This window comes from Hypanus sabinus, chromosome 21 (genome assembly GCF_030144855.1).
Source record: "Hypanus sabinus isolate sHypSab1 chromosome 21, sHypSab1.hap1, whole genome shotgun sequence".
Classification (NCBI taxonomy): Eukaryota; Metazoa; Chordata; class Chondrichthyes; order Myliobatiformes; family Dasyatidae; genus Hypanus; species Hypanus sabinus.
The window spans coordinates 69,993,644-70,015,756 of NC_082726.1; the positions used below are offsets into that span (position 1 = coordinate 69,993,644).

Below are 22,113 nucleotides of genomic sequence, written 5' to 3' on the forward strand. Positions count from 1 at the left end.
TGGTTGGGATCACAAAGGATCTTGGCTATTGTTGGTATGACTTATAGCAGATTGAAAAACTTGAGCAAATAGACATTAAACAAGAGGAGCTTTTGGAAAGCCTGAAATTGGTTAAGTCTCCAGAACCAGACGAGATATGCCCCAGGCTACTGTGGGAGGTGAGGGAGGAGATTGCTGATCCTCTGGCAATGATCTTTGCATCATCAATGGGGATGGGAGAGGTTCCAGAGGATTGGAGAATTGGAGATGTTGTTCCCTTTTCAAGAAAGGAAGTAGAGATAGCCCAGGAAATTATAGACCTATAGTTGTAGAGGCATAATATGATTAGAAATAGTCAGCTTTGCTTTGTCAAAGGCAGGTCATGTCTTATGAAACTGATTGAATTTTTTGAGGATGTGACTAAACACATTGATGAAGGTAGAGCAGTAGATGTAGTGTATATGGATTTCAGCAAGGCATTTGATAAGGTACCCCATGCAAGGCTTATTGAGAAAGTAGGGAGGCATGGGATTCAAGGGGACCTTGCTTTGTGGATTCAGAATTGGCTTGCCCACAGAAGGCAAAGAGTGGTTGTAGATGGGTCATATTCTGCATGGACGTCAGTGAACAGTGGTGTGCCTCAGGGATCAGTTCTGGGACCCCTTCTCTTCGTGATTTTCATAAATGACCTGGATGAGGAAGTGGAAGTCCTGACAAAGGGTCTTGGCCTGAAACGTCGACTGTGCTTCTTCCTATAGATGCTGCCTGGCCTTCTGCGTTCCACCAGCATTTTCTGTGTGTGTTGAGGAAGTGGAGGGATGTGTTAGTAAATTTGCTGATGACACAAAGGTTGGGGTGTTGTGGATGGTGTTGATGGCTGTAAGACATTACAGTGGGATATCGATAGGATGCAAAACTGGGCTAAGAGTTCAACACAGATAAATGTGAGATGGTTCCTTTTGGTAGGTCAAGTATAATGGCAGAATATAGTATTAATGGTAAGGCTCTTGACAGTGTGGAGGGTCAGAGGGATCTTGGAATCAGAGTCCATAGGACACTCAAAGCTGCTGCGCAGGTTGACTCTTATTAAGAAGGCAATGGTGCATTGGCCTTCATCAACCATGGGTTTGAGTTTAAGAGCCGAGAGGTAATGTTGCAACTATATAGGGCCCTGGTCAGACCCCATTTGGAGTACTGTACTCAGCTCTGGTCACATCACTACAGGAAGGATGTGGAAACCATAGAAAGGGTGCAGAGGGGATTTACAAGGATGTTGCCTGATTTGGGGAGCATGCCTTATGAAAGCAGGTTGCATGAACTTGGCCTTTTCTCCTTGGAGCAATGGAGGATGAGAGGTGACCTGATAGAGGTGTATAAGATGATGAGAGGCATTGATCGTGTGGATACTTGGAAGTTTTTTCCAGGGCTGAGATGGCTAACACGAGAGGACACAGGTTTAAGGTGCTGGGAAGTAGGTACAGAGGATTTGTCAGGGGTAAGTTTTTTTATGCAGAGAGTGTGAGTGCGTGGAATGGGCTGCCGGTAATGGTGGTGGAGGCAGACATGATAGGGTCTTTTAAGAGACCTTTGGATAGGTACATGGAGCTTAGAAAAATAGAGGGCTATGGGTAAACCTAGTAATTTCTAAGTAGGGACATGTGTGCCGAAGGGCCTGTATTGTGCTGTAAGTTTTCTATGTTTCTAAGTCCTTCTGCAAGCTACCTGTTTCCTCAACACTACCTGTCTCTCCACAATATTTGAATCATCTACAAACTTGGCAATGAAGCCATCTATTCCATCATCTAAATCATGTATATACAGCATAAAGAGAAGTGGTCCTGACACCAACAGCTGCGGAACACCCTTAGTCACTGGCAGCCAACCAGAAAAGGATCCTTCTATTCCCATTCACTGCCTCCTACCAATCAGCCAAAGGCCTTCTGAAAGTCCAGATATACAACATCCACCAAATTACTTCCAATTCACATTTTGACCATCTGTCTGCACCTCAGGTTGTTGTTATGCTATCTACTATTAAGAACAGACTTTGTACAAGTGATTTTACCTTCCGTGTGTATGTCATAACAAATTGCTCTTCGTCCACATCTGCATTTCTGGATCTTGCCTCTGTGAATCCGCAGCCAAACATCACCTCTTCTGTAGGTTTCAAATGGTGATTCCATGCATTTACCTGACAAAGATACATTGAACAACTTTCTTTTTTTAGAAAGTAACAACTGGTTTATAAATGACTTCAAAAGCTTAAGAATGGACAGAACCACTATTAGAGCATAAGACTATAAGACATAGGGTAGAAATAGGCCAATTGGCCCATCCAGTCTGCTCTGCCATTCCATCATGGCTGAATTATTATTATTCCTCACTGCCCCATTCTCTTGCCTTCTCTCCATCCTGGCTAATCAAGAACCACTTTAAATTTCCCCAATGACATTGAATTCCTCGTATTCACCACCCTCTGGCTAAAGAATTCTTTCTCATCTCTGTTCTAAATGGATATCTGTCTATTCTGAGGAAGTGACCTCAGAACCCAGACTCATCCACTATAGGAAACATCCTCTCCATATCCACTCATCTAGGCCTTTCAATATTCAATAGCTTTCAATAAGATTCTCCCTCATTCTTCTAAACACCATTGAGTACAGTCCCAGAGCTGTAAAATAAAAACTCATTATAAGTTAATCCATTCATGTCCAGAATCATTCTTGTAAACCTCCTCTGGACCATCTCCAGATTAGACTAAAGTGCACATCCCTACATTATGTTCCATTTGACACTTCTTTGTTCATTCTTCCAATCTATCTGAGTCCTTCGGCAGACTCTCTGCTTCCTCAAAACTATCTGCCCCACCTTCAAACTATCTTTGTATTGTCTGCAAACTTGACCACAAAGCCATCAGTTATGTTATTCAAATCATTGACACACAATATAATGTGAAAAGAAGTTGTTCCAACATGACCCCTGTGAAACACCACTAGTCACCAGCAGTCAACCAGAAATTACCCCTTTTATTCCCACTCTTTGCATCCAGTCAGTCAGCCAATGCTCTATCCATGCTAGTATGATTTCCTGTAATAGCATGGGCTCTTATCTTGTTACACAGCCTCATGTGTGGCAGTTTGTCAAAGGCCTTCTGAAAATCCAAGTAAACAACATTCACTGACTCTCCTTTGTCTATCCTGTTTGTTATTTCCTCAACGAATTCCAATGGATTTGTCAGGCAAGATTTCCCTTGAAGGAAACCATGCTGACTGTGGCCTATTTTATCAGGACTCCAAGTATCCTGAAACCTTGTCCTTAACAATAGACTCCATTATTTTGCCAACCACTGATGTCAGGCCATCTGGCCTATAATTTTCTTTCTTCTGTCTTCTTCCCTTCTTGAAGAGTGGAGTGACATTTGCAATTTTCCGGTCCTCTCGAACCATTGCAGAATCTAGTGATTCTTGAAAGATTATTACTAATGCCTCCACAATCTCCTCAGCCACCTCTTTCTGAATGCTGCTGTGAAGTCTATCTGTTAAACAGAATATTGTGATGTAGAAATTGAATGCAACAGGAATTAACTTCATAGCACAAGAGGCTAGCATTTGATCCATTACAAACTGATCAAAGACCTGACTGGTTTCATCCCCTTGACAGTTGTTCATCTCCAGCCTTGGGAGTGGCAGAGGGTGGGAGATGGTTTATAGTATAATATTCATTTCTGCTGGGAGGAACCTTTTCTTTTTCTTTGACTTTAGAGAGTTCCAAAACTGAAACAAAAAATTCTTATTGTTTCCCACAATTCTTTTACACCTCTAAATTAAGGCATAATTAATATATTACTTTGTTAAAGCATAGAACAGTAAGTACGGGAACAAACCCTTCAGCCCATGATGTATGTGCTGAACATAATACCAAATCATAGTAATTCCTTCTGCCTACACATGATCCTACATCTCCGTCTTCAGGTGCTTACCTACAAGTCTTTTAAATGCCACTATAATATCTGCCTCCACCGCCAAGCTGGGCAGTACATTCCAGGCACCCATCTCTAAAAGAAACATGCCCTTCACATCTCCTTTAAACTTTCACCCCTCACCTTAAATCTAAGCCCTCTGTTATCTGACATTTCTATATTGGAAGAAAGGTGCCTGTCTACCCTATCTATGCTTCTCAACTTTATAAACTTCTGTCAGGTTCTAGTATAATATCAAAACTCAGAATCAGAATCAGGTTTATTATCAGTGACATATGTCGTGAACTTTGTTGGTTTGTGGCATCAGTGCAGTGCAATACATAAGTTACTGTAAGCTACTATAAGAAATAGAATAATAAATAAGTAGCCCAAAAAGGCAGGAAAATAGTGAAGTAATGTCCATGGACCATTCAGTAATCTGGTGGCAGAGGGTAAGAAGCTGTGTCTAAAATGTAGTGTGTGCATTTTCAGCTCCTGTACCTCCTCCCTGATGGCAGTGTACAATGTCCTGTGTATGTTACTCAAAATGGGTTTTTTGGTTTGTTTAAGAGTAGGAATGCTTCTTTGATAAGTGTTTCTCTCGCAGTTGTTTTGCTTTATACTTGTTGATATGGTAATTGTATTCATTTGTTAACCAATGAGGAATGTTATTTTGTCTTGTGAGGCTAGGAACTTGGGGGAGGGGTTTTTTGTGGGCTTTTGGGAGAGAGCGGGAGGAAGACATCGAGGAAGGTGGACGTGCACTGCACTGCTCGGAAGACCACTGGGCGTGGTCCTAGGTGCGAAGACGTGGAGGTCGGAGGCAAGCGACGAGGGGTCGAATGGTTTGATGTTTGAGCTCCAACAATGTGCACTAAACTGACTGAACTTTGATAAGTTGGCGCCTTTTTGTTTTGTTTGTTTCCCTTGCATATATATTGTATTGCCTAATACTCTTTTCATTTTAGTAAACTCTTTAAAGTGTATTTCATAACGGTATTTGTTATGGGTTTGATACTGTGGGCGGGCGCGAGGCATGAACTCGATTCTCACAGCACCTGCGTGTACGGGAGGTGGGGTTGGTGTGTGGCTGGATCTCCTTTTCCCCTATACCAGCCTGTTGGGTAAGTGTTACAGCAGTAATGAAAAGAAAGCATGCCCTGGATGGCGATAGTTCTTAAAGATGGATGCTCTCTTCTGAAGTATCACCTATTGAAGATGTCTTCAATTGTGGGGAGGCTAGTGCCTATGATAGAGCCGTCTGAATTTACAACCCTCTCAAGTTTTTTCCATTCCTGTTTGTTGGATCCTCCATAGCAAGTGGCAATGCAACCAGTCAGAATGCTCCCCACAGTACATCTGTAGAAACTCATTAAAGTCTTTGGTGACGTACCAAATCTCATCAAGCTCCTAATGGAATATAGCCACTGGTGTACCTTCTTTATGTTGGGCCCAGGATGGATCTTCTAAAACATTGATGGCCAGGAACTTGAAGTTGCTCACCCTTTCCAGTTCTAACCCCTCAACTAGGGCTGATATGTGTTCTCCTAACTTCTCCTTCCTGAAGTCGACAATCAGTTTCTTGGTTTTACTGATGTTTAGTGTGAAGTTGTTACTATGACACCACTCAACCAGCTGATCTATCTCACTCCTGTATGCCACCACAATCTGAGATTCTGCCAACATTTGAGTCATCAGGGAATTTTTAGATAGTGTTTTGAACTGTGCCTAGCCACACAGTTATGAGTGTTGAGTAGTGGCTAAGCACACATTTATAGATGTATGCCTGTGTTGATTGCCAGTAATGAGATGTAATTTAAAATTCTTCTGTTTTTCTTCTTGAATTGTTTCAAGAAGCTGCTCATGACACACATTAACTTTAACCTTCTAAACAACCATCAACCCACTGCAACTTGCCGAGCACCGATAAAGGTCAACAGCAGGGGCCACCGCCTTGGCCCTATATTCATCTCTGGAGTATCTCTAGACCCATATTAGACTATAGTTTATTGGCTACAGCTCTGATCCAATATTATAATTCCATGCAAACTCATCTCTAAACTCCTCGACCTAGGATTCAATATTTCACTCTGCAACTGGATTATTGACTTCAATAGACAATAGGTGCAGAAGCAGACCATTCGGCCCTTCGAGCCTGCACCACCATTCTGAGATCATGGCTGATCATCTACTATCAATACCCGGTTCCTGCCTTGTCCCCATATCCCTTGATTCCCCTATCCATAAGATACCTATCTAGCTCCTTCTTGAAAGCATCCAGAGAATTGGCCTCCACTGCCTTCTGAGGCAGTGCATTCCACACCCCCACAACTCTCTGGGAGAAGAAGTTTTTCCTTAACTCTGTTCTAAATGACCTACCCCTTATTCTCAAACCATGCCCTCTGGTACTGGACTCTCCCAGCATCTGGAACATATTTCCTGTCTCTATCTTGTCCAATCCCTTAATAATCTTATATGTTGCAATCAGATCCCCTCTCAATCTCCTTAATTCCAGCGTGTACAAGCCCAGTCTCTCTAACCTCTCAGCGTAAGACAGTCCAGACATCCCAGGAATTAACCTCGTGAATCTACGCTGCACTTCCTCTATAGCCAGTATGTCCTTCCTTAACCCTGGAGACCAAAACTGTACACAATACTCTAGGTGTGGTCTCACCAGGGCCCTGTACAAATGCAAAAGGATTTCCTTGCTCTTGTACTCAATTCCCTTTGTAATAAAGGCCAACATTCCATTAGCCTTCTTCACTGCCTGCTGCACTTGCTCATTCACCTTCAGTGACTGAAGGACAAGGACTCCTAGATCTCTTTGTATTTCTCCCTTACCTAACTCTACACCGTTCAGATAATAATCTGCCTTCCTGTTCTTACTCCCAAAGTGGATAACTTCCTGACAAACAGACTATAATCAGTTACACCTTCATCTTGATTAGCCTTAATATTGGTGCCCCATAAAGCTGTGCCCTCAGCCAGCCCCCAACTCTACTCCCTAAACATTCCCAATATTATGACCATATTCTTCTTGCGCTCCATTTACAAATTTGCAGATGATGCCATTGTGGTGGGCAATATATTAAGTAACGTTGAGTCAGAGTACAGAAAGGAGACAGAGAGCCCATTGAAATGGTGTCCCAACACCAGTTTTTCCCAATACCAACAAAACATCGATCTGATTATTGACTTCAGGAAAAAGAGTGTTGTATGTCCATCTGTTTGCATGAATGGTGCTTAATTTGAGAGGACTGCGAGTTTCAAGTTCCTGGGAGTGAGCATCACAATAGCCTTTCCTGGTTCAAACATGTTAACACCTTAGCCAAGAAAGTTCACCAACAGCTTTACATCAAGTTCAAGTTCATAGGGTCACACAAACATAAAAATCTAGGTCAGATTACAGACCCTTCAGCCCACAATGTTGTGCCGACCATATAACCTACCCTAGAAACTGCCTAGAATTTCCCTACCACATAGCCCTCTATTTTTCTAAGCTCCATGTACCTATCTAAGAGTCTCTTAAAAGACCCTATTGTATCCGTTTCTACCACCTTCACTGGCAGTGCATTCCACACACGCACTTCTCTCTGTGTGAAAACTTACCTCTGACATCCACCTTGTACCTACTTCCAAGCACCTTAAAAATATGCCCACTCATGTTAGCCATTTCAGCCCTGGGAAAAAGCCTCTGGCTATCCACATGAGCAATGCTTCTCATCATCTTGTACACTTCTTTCAGGCCACCTCTCATCCTCTGTCACTCCTAGGAGAAAAGGCTAATTTTATTCTACCTATTCTCATAAAGCATACTCTCTGATCCAGGCAACATCCTCTCACAACTCTTGAACTCAATCCCACAGTTGATGAAGGCCAACACACCATAAGCCTTTTTAACAATACTGTCAAGCTTTGAGTGTCCTATGGACATGGATTCCAAGATCTCACTGATCATCCATACTGCCAAGTCTTACCATTAATATTGTTTTCTGTCTTCAAATTTGACCTACTGAAATGAACCACTTAGCACTTTCCTGGGTTGAACTCCATCTGCCACTTCCCAGCCCAGTATTGCAGTATTGCATCCTACTGATGTTCCACTGTAACCTCTGACAACCCTCCAGGCTATCCACAACACCCCCAACTTTTGTGCCATCAGCAAACTTACTAACCCACCCTTCTACTTCCTTATCCAGGTCATTTATAAAAATCACAAAGAGAAGGGGTCCCTGAACAGATCCCTGCAGAACACCACTGGTCACTGTTCTGCATGCAGAATACGAACCATACACAACCATCCTTTGCCTTCTGTGGGCAAAGCAATTCTGGATCCACAAAGCAAGGTCTCCTTGGATCCCATTCCTCCTTACTTTCTGAATGAGCCTTGCATGGGGAACCTTATCAAATGCCTTACTGAAATCCATTCCTCCCTTCCAGATTACCAATTAACCTTCAGGCTCTGATCTTCAGTATTGACCCCAGGACTAGCCGATGCTGAAACTCCAGACTCCAGGCATGCCGATGACTGGCCTTTGTGCTTCCTACTTGCACTGGTCTTCAAGCATGGAATGGATGCCTGGACTGCAAATGTCCTTCATCATCTGTCTAAATTGCTGGACTTTGAAAGCTGACTGTAAGGTGCAGTGCAGAGGCCTGATCTCTAACTTCCCCACATCCCTGTCCATAAACTATAATCTGACCTCTAACTCCTCTCTCTGTCCCCAAAACCATCCCTACAAATTTAAGAAAACAACTACTGGGCCTTGAAAAAGTCTTCAGCCCCAACCCTTTGGTCATATAAATATTACAACCTGGGATTTTGATCAACTGAATTGAATTTTTAAATTTGTGAATCACATGCTCCTTTTTCACAATAGAGCCCAAACACAGGGAAAATTATAAAGCATGAGAAACTGAAAGGCCAGCAGTTCAAAAGTACTCATCCCCCTTTGCTCAGTACTTAGTTGAACCACCTCTCACAGCAATTACAGCTAGTAGTCTTTGGATAAGTCCCTATTAGATTTGCACAATGTAATGGAGGAAGATTTGCTCAAGCTGTGCCAGGCTAGTTGAGGAGCAGTGGGAAACAGCAAGCTTGAGGTCTTGCCAGAGATGTTCAATTAGGTTAAGGTCAGGAGACTGACTAGGCCACTCAAGGACTTCAACTTTCTTCATTTGAAGCCATTTGAGGCTAGCAGGTTTTTGTCTAGGATCTCTCTGTATTTTGCAGCATTCATCTTCCCATTATTCCTGAGCAGAATTCCAGTCCCTGCAGTTGAAAAGCATTCCCATAGCATGATGCTCTCTCCACCATATTTTACAGTGTTACCTTACTGATGGGCAGTATTAGAGTTACTCACATGTACCACTAAAAAACCATCCTTGCTTGTAAAGACTTACGAAATGTCACTAAGAATATACAGTAAAGATGTGGAAGAAGGTCCTATGGTCAGATGGACTTTTTGGTCTCGACACCAAGTATTACCTGTGATGTTAATCTTATACTGTGTATCAGCCAGGTAACACTGTCCCTATTGTAAAGTATGGCAGAGGTAGCACCATGCTATGGGGATACTTTTTAGTTACGGGGACTGGAAATGTGGACTGGATTAATGGGAAGGTGAATGCTGCTAAGTACAGAGAGATCCTGGATAAAAACCTGCTAGCCTTTGCCAGAAAGCTTAAACTGGAGAGAAAGTTTGTCTTTCAGGAGGTCAATAACCCAATGCACACTACCAGAACAACCGTGGAGTGGTTTCAAATTAAAAATATTGATGTCCTTGAGTGGCCCAGTCAGAGTCCTGATCCTAACCTGACTGAACATTTCTGACAAGATCTCAAGATTGCTTTCTACCACTGCACTCTAGGTAATCTAGTACAGCTTAAGCTGTATATGGCATCATGTACAATCTTGAGATTCATTTTCTTATGGTCACAGTAAATACAAGAAACACAATAGAATCAATGAAGACCACACCAACAGGACTGAAAACCAACCAGTGTGCAAAAGAAAACAAATTGTGCAAATGCAAAAAGAAAAAAACAATAACTATCATGAGATGCTGAGTATCTAACAGTAAGTCCGTATGTTGTGGGAGCTGTTCAGTGATGGGGTAAGTGAAGTTATCCCCTCTGATTCTGGAGCCTGATGGTAAAGGGGTAATACCTTTTCCTGAACCTGGTGGTGTGGGTCCTGAGGTTTCTCTACCTCCTTCCTGATGGTAACAGGGAGAAGAGAACATGGCCTGGATGGTGGGGTTCATAGATCATGAATGGTTCTTGCCAGCTTCAGCACTCTGTGTAAATCTGCTCAATGGTGGGGAGGGCTTTACCCGTGATGCACTGGACCGTATGCACTACATTTTTTTGGGATTTTCCATTCAAGGACATTTTTGACTTTGGTGGAAAAGTCAAGGATTTGGAGTTTGGCCTCGAAATATGCACATACTTGATGACTGATCTTACAGTGATCTTGATTCTAGAGTCAAAGTGACAATGGTTGAACTGTTTCTTGTATATCATATAGATTTACCCTATTTCACTGAGTAGCTTGTTGGTTGATGCTAGAAACATAGAGAAGAACATTTCATATTGATCCAGACTATTTGTGTCCATAGACTCCACTTCTGTCAAGCTCTGCTGATCCTATAAAATTTTCATTGCAAATGTCATCTGCTTACTTTTCAACACATCCCTATCACATGCATTGTGCAAGCACACATATAATCTAGATGTGGCCAGTTCTTCATGGAAGCTCATATAACAACAGCACTAAATGTACACAGATAAGACCATAAGACCAGAAGACATTGGAGCAGAATTAGCCATTTGGCCCATCAAGTCTGATCTACCATTCAATTATGGTTGATCTTTATTTTCCCTCCTCAGGCCCACTCCCTAGCCTCCTTCCTGAAACCTCTGATGCTATGGCCAGTTAAGAACCTATCAATCTCTGCCTTAAATAATCCAATGACCTGGCCTCCACAGCTGCCTGTGGTAATAAATTCTACAAATTCACCACCCTCTGTCTAAAGAAATTTCTCTGCATCTCTGTTTTAAATGGACACCCCTTTATCCTGAGGCTCTGTCCTCCTGTCATAAACTTCCCCCCAGCATGGGAAACATCCATTCCACGTCTACTCTGTCTAGGTCTTTGAACACTTGAAAGGTTTCAATGAGATCCCTCCTCGTCTTTATAAATTCCAGCGAGTACAGACCTCATTCCTTGTATGATAACTTTTTCATTCCTGGAATCATCCTTGTGAACCTCCTCTGAAAACTTTCCAATGCCAGCACATTTTTTCTTAGATGGGGAGTCCAAAACTGTCCACAATACTCAATTTGAGACCTCACCAGTGCCTTATAAAGCCTCAACATCACATCCCTGCTCTTATATTCTAGACCTCTTGAAATGAATGCTAATATTGCATTTGTCTTCCTCACCACCAACTCAACCAGCAAGTTAACATTTAGGTTGTGCTGCACAATGTCTCCAAGTCTCCTTGCATCTCAGATATTTGGATTTTCTCCCGGTTTAGAAAATAGTCTGCACATTTATTTCTACTACTGAAGTGCATGACCATGCATTTTCCTACATTGTATTTCATTTGCCACTTTCTTGCCCATTCTCCTAATCTGCCTATGCCCTTCTGCAGCCTTCTTACTTCCTCAACACTACTTGCCCCTCCACCAGTCTTCATATCATCTGCAAACTTGGCAACAAAGCCATCTATTCCGTCATCTAAATCACTTATATACAGCATAACAGAAGTGGTCCCGACACCGACCCCTGTGGGACACCTCAAGTTACTGGCCACCAACCAGATAAGAATCCTTTTATTCTCATTTGCTGCCTCCTACCAATCAGCCAATGCTCTAACCATGCCAGTAACTTTCCAGTAATACCATGGGCTCTTAATTTGGTAAGCAGCCTAATATGTGGCAACTTGTCAAAGGCATTCTGGAAGTTCAAATATACAACATCCACTGCATCCCCTCTAGCTATCTTACATGTAATCTCCTCAAATAATTCCAAAACGTTCATCAGGCAAGATTTTCCCAAAAGGAAACCATGCTGGCTTTGTCTAATCTTGTCCTGGGTCACCAAGTACTCCATAACCTCATCCTTAACAATTGACTCCAATATCTTCCCAACCACTGAGGACAGGCTAACTTGTCTATAATTTCCTTTTTGTTGCCTTCCTCCTTTCTTAAAGAGTGAAGTGACATTTCCAGTTTTCCAGTCCTCTGGTACCATGCCAGAGTCCAATGATTTTTGAAAGATCATTACTAATGCCTCCACAATCTCTACTGTTACCTCTTTCAGAAACCTAGGGTACAGTTCATCTAGTCCATGTGGCTTATGTGACCTTAGGTCTCTCAGCTTTTTGGGCATCTTCTCCTTTGTTCTAGTAACTGCACTCACTTCTCTTCCCTCACACCCTTCAATATCTGGCACATTGCTAGTGTCTTCCACAGTGAAGACTGACGCAAAAATGCTCATTTACTTCATTTGCCATTTCCTTGGCCCCTGTTATTATATCTCTGGCCTCATTTTCTAGTGGTCCTATAACCATTCTCATCTCTCTTTTATTTTTTACATATTTGAAAAAGCTTTTACTATCCATTTTCACATTGTTCCCTTTCTTTCATATTTGGTCTTTTCCTGTCTAATGATTACAGAAGAACAGAAGAAATAGAAGCAGGAGCAGGCCATCTGGCCCACTGAGTTTGCTCCACAATTCAATAAGATGATGGCTGATCTGGCCATGGACTCATCTCCACCTACCTACCTTTTCCCCATAACCCTTAATTCCCCTAGTTCCCCTAGACTCTTTTAGTTGCTCTCTGTAGGGTTTAAAAGCTTCCCCATCCTCTCACATCCCACTAATCTTTGCTATGTTGTATGTCCTCTGTTTTGTATTAGCTTTGCCTTCCCTTGTCAGTCATGGGTGTACTATGTTGCTCTTTGAGTATTTCTTTGTTTTTAGAATACATCTGTCCTGCACCTTCCTCACTTTTCACAGAAATTCATGCCATTGCTGCTCTGCTGACAACCCTGTCAACATCTCCCTCCAATTTACTTTGGCCAACTCCTCTCGCATACCACTGTAATTTCCTTTACTTGACTGAAGTACTGCTACGCAAGACTTTACTTTCTCCCTGTCAAATTTCAAGTTAAACTCTATCATATTGTGATCATTGCCTCCTATGGGTTCTTTTACCTTAGGCTTCCTAATCACTTCCAGTTCATTACATAACACCCAATCCAGTATAGCTGATCCCCTAGTAGGCTCAACGACAAACTGCTTGAAAAAGCCTTATCACTGACATTCAACAAGCTCACTTTCTTAAGATCCATTACCAACCTGATTTTCCCAATTGACTTGCATGTTAAAATTTCCCTTGACTATTATACCATTGCCCTTTTGACACACCTTTTCTATTTCATTTTGTAATCTGTGGTCCCCATCCCAGCTACTATTGAGAGGCCTGTATATAACTGGCATCAGGGTCCTTATATACTTGCAGTTCCTTAACTCCACCTAGAAAGATTCAATATCTTCTGATACTGTGTCACATCTTTCTACTGATTTGATGACATTCTTTACCAGCAGAGCCAAGTTACCCCTCTGCCGACCTTACTGTCCTTCTGATGCAACGTGTAACCTTGGACATTCAGCTCCCTACTACAACCATCCTTCAGCTATGATTCAGTGATGGTCACAACATCATACCTGATGATCTAATATTGCAGCAAGATCATCCACCTTATTTTTTATACTTTGAGCATTGAGATATAACACTTTGAGTAATATATTTGCTACCCTTTTTAATACTGCATTCCTGTGCACTAATATTCACCCTGCTGGCTACAATTACGTCCTATCATCTGTGTGGCAGTCTGGCTGCACGCTACTGTTGCTTTTTTACTGTCTGTCCTATCCTGAGTCCCTTAATTCTGGATCCCAACTCCTGCCAAATTAGTTTAAATCCTCCCCAACAGCTCTAACAAACCTACCCATGAGAATATTGGTTCCTCCTCGGGTTCAGGTATACTTTTGAACAGGTCACACCTCCCTCAGAAGAGATCCCAGTGATCCAAGAACATGAAGCCCTGCCCCCTGCACCAGCTTCTCAGCCACACGTTAATTTACCAAATCATCCTGTTTCTACCCTCACTGGTGCATGACACAGGAAGCAATCCAGAAATTACTGCCTGGGAGGTCCTGCTTCTCAGTTTACTACCTAGTTCTCTAAATTCTCTTTTCAGGACCTCTTTGCTTTTCCTTCCTATGTCATTGGTACCAATACGTACCAAGATAACTGTCTGCTTTCCCTCCTCTGCAAAATTTTGTGGACGCAGTCCAAGACATCCCTGACCCTGGCATCTGGGAGGCAACATACCATTCGGGTGTCCACAGAACCTCGTCTGTTCCCCTGACTATCACGTCTCCTATCACTACTGCTCTGCTCTTCTCCCTCTTTCCCTTCTGTCTCACGGACCCATGCTCTGTGCCAGTAACCCGGTCTTTGTGGCATTCCCTTGGGAGTTCATCCCCCACAACAGTATCCCAAAATGGTATACTTATTTTTGAGGGAAATAGCCACAGGGTGTCTACACTTACAGCCTATTCATATTTCTATTTCTCCTGACAGTCACCCAGCTACTCACTTTCTGCAACTTCAGGGTGACTCCTTCCCTGTAACTCTGATCAATTATCTCCTCACTCTCCCATACAAACCAAAGTTCATCCAGCTGCTGCTCCAGATCCCTAACACAGTCTTGAAGGAGTTGCAGCTGGATTCACTTCACAGACAGACAGACATACTTTATTGATCTCGAGGGAAATTGGGTTTCATTACAGCTGCACCACCAAGAATAGTGAAGAAATATAGCAATATAAAACCATAAATAATTAAATAATAATGTTAATCATGCCAAGTGGAAAGTGGAAAATCATGCAGATGTAGTTCCCTGGGAGACTTTGGGTTCCCCAGGACTCCAACATCTGGTATGAAGAACACACAACAGCCATTTACTACAGTAAGAGAAAACAAAAAGGGAACCTTAACAGAAGCTTACCCAGAGCCAATGCCTCTTTCGAGTCAAAGCCTGATATTCCTACTCTCACCACTGTCCTACTCCCAACAATAGCTGCCTGCTTGTTCCTTCTGTTCCTATTGTTTTAAACAAACGCCACCAACCTGCGAGAGACCTGTCTAAGGATTAATTAGTAGAAACAATGTCTGACCTTTAAATAAATCACTACTTTAAGCATTTATTTTATAAATTGTATATGATTGCCTATTAAGGTGCTTCAGTTTGCATTTGTTTAAGATTAAACCTAACCTTTTGCATCCATTGAACTGTAGCCTACCTGCTTTGCTTGTATTGTGCATCTTTCTGTAATGCAACAGATTCTGAAACAAAAAGATATGTTTTTCAATTCATAAAAAAGCAACATAGCTTATTTAAAATAGATCATATTTAATTGTACGTACATAGCATATCAATAAAGAAATGGCTTGCTTTTGCTGGTTTAAACATGATAAAGAAATTGAAGTCAATTTTATTTCTAATTCTGTTGAAAGAAAAGTCTGTTCCTTAAATATAATGGAAACTCTCTGCGATATCCTGATGAATGAGACAGATGTTGCTTAATCCCATACACCTGCCTTCTCGCCATATCCTTTGATGCCCTGACCAATCAGGAAATGATCAACTTCTGCCTTAAATATACGCACAAACTTGGCCTCTATCACAGTCTGGCAGAATATTTCACAGATTTACTACTGTCTGGCTAAAAAAATCCTCTTTACCTCTTTTCTAAAGGGTCGCCCCTCAGTTTTTGAGTTATGCCTTCCAGTTCTGGATAGCCCCACCATAGAAAACATCCTCTCCACATCCACCCTATCTAGTACTTTCAACATTTGATAGGTTGCAATGAAATCCCAAAGCATTTTTTGAAATTCCAGTGAATACAGGCCCAAAACTGTCTAATGCTCCTCATATGTTAACCTTTTCATTTCTGGAATCATCCTTGTGAACCTCCTCTGGACTTCCCAATGATTACACGTCATTTCTGAGATATGGAGCCCAAAGCTGTTGACAATACTCCAAGTGCAGCTGACTAGTGTCTTATAAAGGCTCAGCATTATCTCCTTGCTTTTATATTCTATTCCCCTTGAAATAAATGCCAACATTTGCATTTACCTCCTTTACTACAGACTCAACCTGTAAATTAACCTTTTGGGAGTATTGCATGAGGATTCCTAAGTCCCCTGCAGCTCTGATGTTTGAAGCCTCTCCCCATTTAGATAATAGTCCACACTATTGTTCCTTTTACCACAATACAATATTATACATTCCCCAACACTGTATTCCATCTGCCACTCTTTTGCCCATTCTTTCAATTTGGCTAAGTCTTGCTGCAATTGTATTGTTTCCTCAGCCCTACCAACCCCTCCACCTATCTTTGTATCATCTGCATACTTTGCCACAAAGTCATCAAATCCATTGACAAACAATGTGAAAACCAGCAATCTAAACACTGACCCCTGAGGAACACCACTAGTCACTGGCAGCCAACCAGAAAAGGCTCCCTTTATTCCCACTCACTGTCTCCTGCCTGTCAGCCATTCTGCTATCCATGCCAGTACCTTTCCTGTAACACCATAGAATTTTATCTTGTTAAGCAGCCTCACATGTGGCACCTTATCAAACACCTTCTGAAAATCCAAGTAAATGAGAACTATTGCCTCTCATTTGTCAACCCTGCTTGTTACTTCCTCGAAGAACTCTAACAAATTTGTTGTGCAAGATTTCCCTTTACAGAAACCATGCTAACTTTGACTTATTTTATCATTAAACTTAATATTAGACTCCAACACTTTCCCAAACACTGAGGTTAGGCCAACTGGCCTATGATTTCCTTTCTTTTGCCTTCCTCCCTTCTTAAAGAGTGGAGTGACATTTGCAATCTTCCAGTCCTCTGGGACTATATCAGAATCAAGTGATTCATGAAAGATCATGACCAATGCATCTATTATCTCTTCAGCAATCACTCTCAGGTCTTTGGAATGTAGTCCATCTGGTCCGGGTAACTTATCCACATTAAGACCTTTTATTTTGCCTAGCACTTTTTCCATTGTAATAGCAATGACACTCACTCCTTCTCCCTGATACTCATGGATGCCTGGCACACTGCTAGTGCCTTCCACAGTGAAGACTGATGCAAAATACCCATTAAGTTCATCTGCCATTTCTTTGTCCCCCATTACTACCTCACCAGTATCATCTTCCAGTGGTCCAATATCAACTCTCACATCCCTCTTACTCTTTGTATAACTGAAAAAAGTTTGGTATCCTGCTTTATATTATTGGCTAGTCTGCCCTCACATTTAATCTTTCCCTTCTTACAGTATCAGTATCAGGTTTATTATCACCGGCATGTGTTCTGAAATTTGTTAACTTGGCAGCAGCAGTTCAATACAATATATGATATAGAAGAAAAAATAGGAAGAAATAAATCAGTAAATCCATTACAGTTTATATATATTGAATTGATTAAAATTCAATTGATTGATTTGGAACAAGAAGGCAGCGGGAGAGCACCTAAGGATTTCCAGCGGGAAGACATTTTGAGTTCTCGGGGGAAGAGAAAGGCTGGACTGCGCAGGCGCGTGACGTCAGCCAGTTGAGCGCGAACAGTTTAAAAAGAAGGCAGCCATATCCAGCAGGCTGCGTTGGGAGTGAAAGGGCTTTGGCTCCACAGGTTTCGGCAGTAACTGGTCGAGGTGAGGCAGTTGTTGATTGCAATAGGAGGTAGTATGTGTGTGAGGCCAGTTTTCTGTGGTCGGTGTCAGATGTGGGAAGTCCCGGAGTTGCCCGGCATCCCGGATGGCCATATCTGCACCTGGTGCATTGAGATGCAACTCCTAAGGGATTGTGTTAGGGAACTGGAGCTGCAGCTCGATGACCTTCGTTTGGTCAGGGAGAGTGAGGAGGTGATAGAGAAGAGTTACCAACAGGTGGTCACTCCAGGGCCATGGGGGACAGAGAAATGGGTCACAGTCAGGAGAGGGAAGGGGAAGAGTCAGGTATTAGAGAGTACCCCTGTGGCTGTACCCCTTGACAATAAGTACTCCTGTTTGAGTACTGTTGGGGGGGGGGGGCAGCCTGCCTGGGGGAAGCGACAGTGGCCGTGCCTCTGGCACAGAGTCTGGCCCTGTGGCTCAGAAGGGTAGGGAAAGGAAGAGGGAGGCAGTAGTGATTGGGGACTCTATGATCAGGGGTTCTGACAGGAAATTCTGTAGACGCAGGAAAGAAACTCAGATGGTAGTTTGCCTCCCAGGTGCCAGGGTCCGGGATGTTTCTGATCACGTCCAAGATACCCTGTGGTGGGAGGGAGAACAGCCAGAGGTCATGGTACATATTCGTACCAATGACATAGGTAGGAAAAGGGAAGAGGTCCTGAAAGAAGACTACAGGGAATTAGGAAGGAAGTTGAAAAGCAGGACCTCAAAGGTAGTAATCTCGGGATTACTGCCTGTGCCATGCAACAATGAGAATAGGAATAGAATGAGGTGGAGGATAAATGCGTGGCTGAGGGATTGGAGCAGGGGGAAGGAATTCAGATTTATGGATCATTGGGACCTCTTTTGAGGTGGGTGTGACCTGTACAAACAGGACAGAATCCCAGGGGAACCAATATTCTGGTGGGCAGGTTTGATAGAGCTGTTGGGGAGGATTTAAACTAGTTTGGCAGGGGGGTGGGAATCAGAATGTGAGTGCAGGGATTAAGGTAGAAGGACAAGGGCATGATGCTAAGAGTTCTGAGTTGATGAGGAAGGACAGGCAGGGGACAGAACATAATTATAGCCAGTTAAAGGGGTTGAAATGTGTCTATTTCAATGCTAGGAGTATTAGGAACAAGAAGGATGAACTTAGAGCATGGATTAGTACATGGAACTACGATGTTGTGGCTGTTACTGAAACTTGGTTGGAGGAAGGGCAGGATTGGATGATGCAGGTCCCAGGGTTCAGGTGTTTTAAAAGGAATAGGATGGGAAGTAGAAAAGGGGGGGGAGTGGCATTGCTGGTCAGGGATAGTATCACAGCTATAGAAAGGGAAGACGCTGCAGAAGGAGTGTCCACAGAATCAGTCTGGGTGTAAGTCAGAAATAGGAAGGGATCAATCACTGTGCTGGGAGTAGTCTATAGGCCTCGGGACACCGAAGAGCAGATTAGCAGGCAGATTTTAGAATGGAGCAGGAAATACAGGGTAGTAGTTATGGGTGATTTCAACTTCCCGCATATTGACTGGTACCTCCTGCGTGCAAGGGGGATAGATGGGGCTGAATTTGTCAGGTGTGTTCAAGAAGGATTCCTGACACAGTATGTGGACCGGCCGATGAGAGGAGAGGAGAGGCCATACTGAATGTAGTTCTGGGTAATGAACCTGGTCAGGTGACTCTTGGTGGGGGAGCATTTTGGTGACAGTGACCACAACTCCCTTAGCTTCAGCATAGCTATGGAAAGGGATAAAATCAGATGAAATGGTAAAGTGCTTAACTGAGGAAAGGCTAACTTTGAACGGATGAGGCAGGAACTAGCGAGAGTAAATTGGAAACAGATGTTCAAAGGGGAAAGCACAGAAGTAATATTGGAGAAGTTTAGGGACCACTTGATCTGGGTTCAGGATAGGTTTGTCCCACTGAGGCAAGGAAAAAATGGTAGGAAAAGGGAACCGTGGCTGACGAAACATGTGAGGCAACTCGTCAAGAGGAAAAAGGAAGCATATGTTAGATATAAGAAGCAGGAAGTAGGAGGGGCTTATGAGAAATATAGGGTAGCCAGTAAGGAGCTAAAGAAAGGACTTGGGAGAGCTTGAAGGGGGCATGATCCTTGGCATGTAGGAATTAAGGAGAACCCCAAGGCGTTCTATGCGTATGTGATCAGGGTGAGGTCGAAGTAGAGCAGGCCTGTGTGCTGGACAAGGTGGAGATTAGGGAAGAAGAAGTGCTGGATCTTCTTAAAAACATTAAGATTGATAAATCCCCAGGGCCGGATATGATACACCCCAGGTTGTTGTGGGAATTGAGAGAAGGGATCACAGGAGCATTAGCCATGATCTTTGAATCCTCTTTGGCTGCAGGGGAAGTGCCAGAGGACTGGAGAATGGCAAATGTAGTTCCCTTGTTTAAAAAAGGTAATAGGGAGAAACCTGGGATCTATAGACCAGTGAGCCTTACGTCAGTGGTATGCAAACTACTGGAAAGGATTCTTAAGGATAGGATCTATGAGCATTTGGAGAAGTACAGTCTACTCATGGATAGTCAACATGGCTTTGTGAAGGGAAGATCGTGCCTCACGAGCCTGATCGAGTTTTTGAAGAGGTAACAAAAGAAGTTGATGAGGGTAGGGCAGTGGACATGGTTTACATGGACTTTAGCAAAGCATTTGACAAGGTTCCTCATGAGAGGCTCATCCAGAAAGTCATAAGGCATGGGATAGGTGGAACCTTGGCTGTTTGGATAAAAAATTGGCTTAAAGGAAGAAAGCAGAGGGTAGTTGTGGAAGGGAAGTATTCTGCCTGGAGGTTGGTGACTAGTGGAGTGCCGTAGGGATCTTTCCTGGGACCCCTGCTTTTAGTGATTTTTATAAATTACCTGGATGTAGAGGCAGAAGAATGGGTCAGTAAGTTTGCGGATGACACGAAGATTGGAGGAGCTGTGGATGGAGCTGCAGGTTGTTGAAGGTTATAAGAGGATGTAGACAGGCTGCAGTGTTGGGCAGAAAAATGGCAGATGGAGTTCAATCTGGACAAGTGTGAAGTGATGCATTTTGGAAGGACAAACCAGAAGACTGAGTACAGGAGTAATGGTCAGTTACTTAAGAGTGTGGATGAACAAAGGGATCTTGGGGTTCAAATCCATACATCCCTCAAGGTCACTGCACAGGTTGATAGGGTAGTTAAGAAGGCCTATGGGATGCTAGACTTCATTAACAGGGGGATTGAGTTCAAGAGTAGAGAGGTCATGTTGCAAATCTCCAAATCTCTGGTGAGACTGCACTTGGAGTATTGTGTTCAATTCTGGTCACCTTATTATAGGAAGGTTGTGGAAGCTATGGAGAGGGTGCAGAGGAGATTTACCAGGATGTTGCCTGGTTTGGAGAACAAGTCATGTGAAGCAAGGTTAGCAGAGCTGGGACTTTTCTCTTTAGAGCGTAGAAGAATGAGAGGGGACTTCATAGAGGTCTACAAGTTTATGAGAGGCATAGATAGGGTGGATAGTCAGTACCTGTTTCCCAGGGCACCAATAGCAAACACCAGAGGGCATATGTACAAAATTAAGGGAGGGAAGTTTAGGAGAGACATCAGGGGTAAGTTTTTTTACACAGAGGGTTGTGAGTGCCTGGAATGACTTGCCAGAGATGGTGGTAGAGGCTAAAACATTAGGGGTATTGAAAAGCCTCTTGGACAAGCACATGGATGAAAGAAAAATGGAGGGTTATGGGGTAGTATGAGTTTAGTACTTTTTTAAAGGATTATATGGGTCAGCACAACATGAAGGGCTGAAGGGCCTGTACTGTGCTGTAGTGTTCTTCTAAAATTATGCAAAATCAGAAATAATATATATTAAAAAAGTGAAATAGTGTTCAAGGTTTCAATGTCCATTTAGGAATTGGATGGCAGAAGGGAAGAAGCTGTTCCTGAAATGCTGAGGGTGTGCCTTCAGGCTTTTGTACCCCCTAACTGATGGTAACAGTGACAAAAGGGCATGTCCTGGGTGCTGAGGGTCCTTAATAATGAATGCTGCCTTCCTGAGACACTGCTCCTTGAAGATGTCCCGGATACTTTGTAGGCTAGGGCCCAAGATGGAGCCGACTAAACTTACAACCCTCTGCAGCTTCTTTTGGTCCTGTGCAGTAGCAACCCCCCCCCCCCACCCCCATACCAGACAGTGATGCAGTCTGTCAGAATGCTCTCCACAGTACATCTATAGAAGTTTTTGAGTGTTTTTGTTGACTTACCAAATCTCTTCAAACTCCTAACAAAGTATATCCATTGTCTTGCCTTCTTTATAGCTGCATCGATGTGTTGGGACCAGGCTAGGTCCTCAGAGATCTTGACACCCAGGAGCTTGAAACTGCTCACTCTCTCCAC

The 22,113-nt window shown here is 43.0% G+C and overlaps 1 protein-coding gene across 2 annotated transcripts in view; it reads right to left on the bottom strand.

Moving 5' to 3' along the window:
* The window catches only part of LOC132379183 (tissue-type plasminogen activator-like), a 313,799-nt gene that overhangs the window by 54,205 nt on the left and 237,481 nt on the right, over window positions 1-22,113 (bottom strand). For both annotated transcript variants that reach the window (XM_059946856.1, XM_059946857.1), the window contains 2 exons: window positions 15,322-15,364; window positions 2,045-2,170 (listed from right to left, as the gene is read on the bottom strand). In XM_059946856.1, the coding sequence (XP_059802839.1) occupies window positions 2,045-2,170; window positions 15,322-15,364 (169 nt within the window). The remainder of the gene's footprint in view (window positions 1-2,044; window positions 2,171-15,321; window positions 15,365-22,113) is intronic.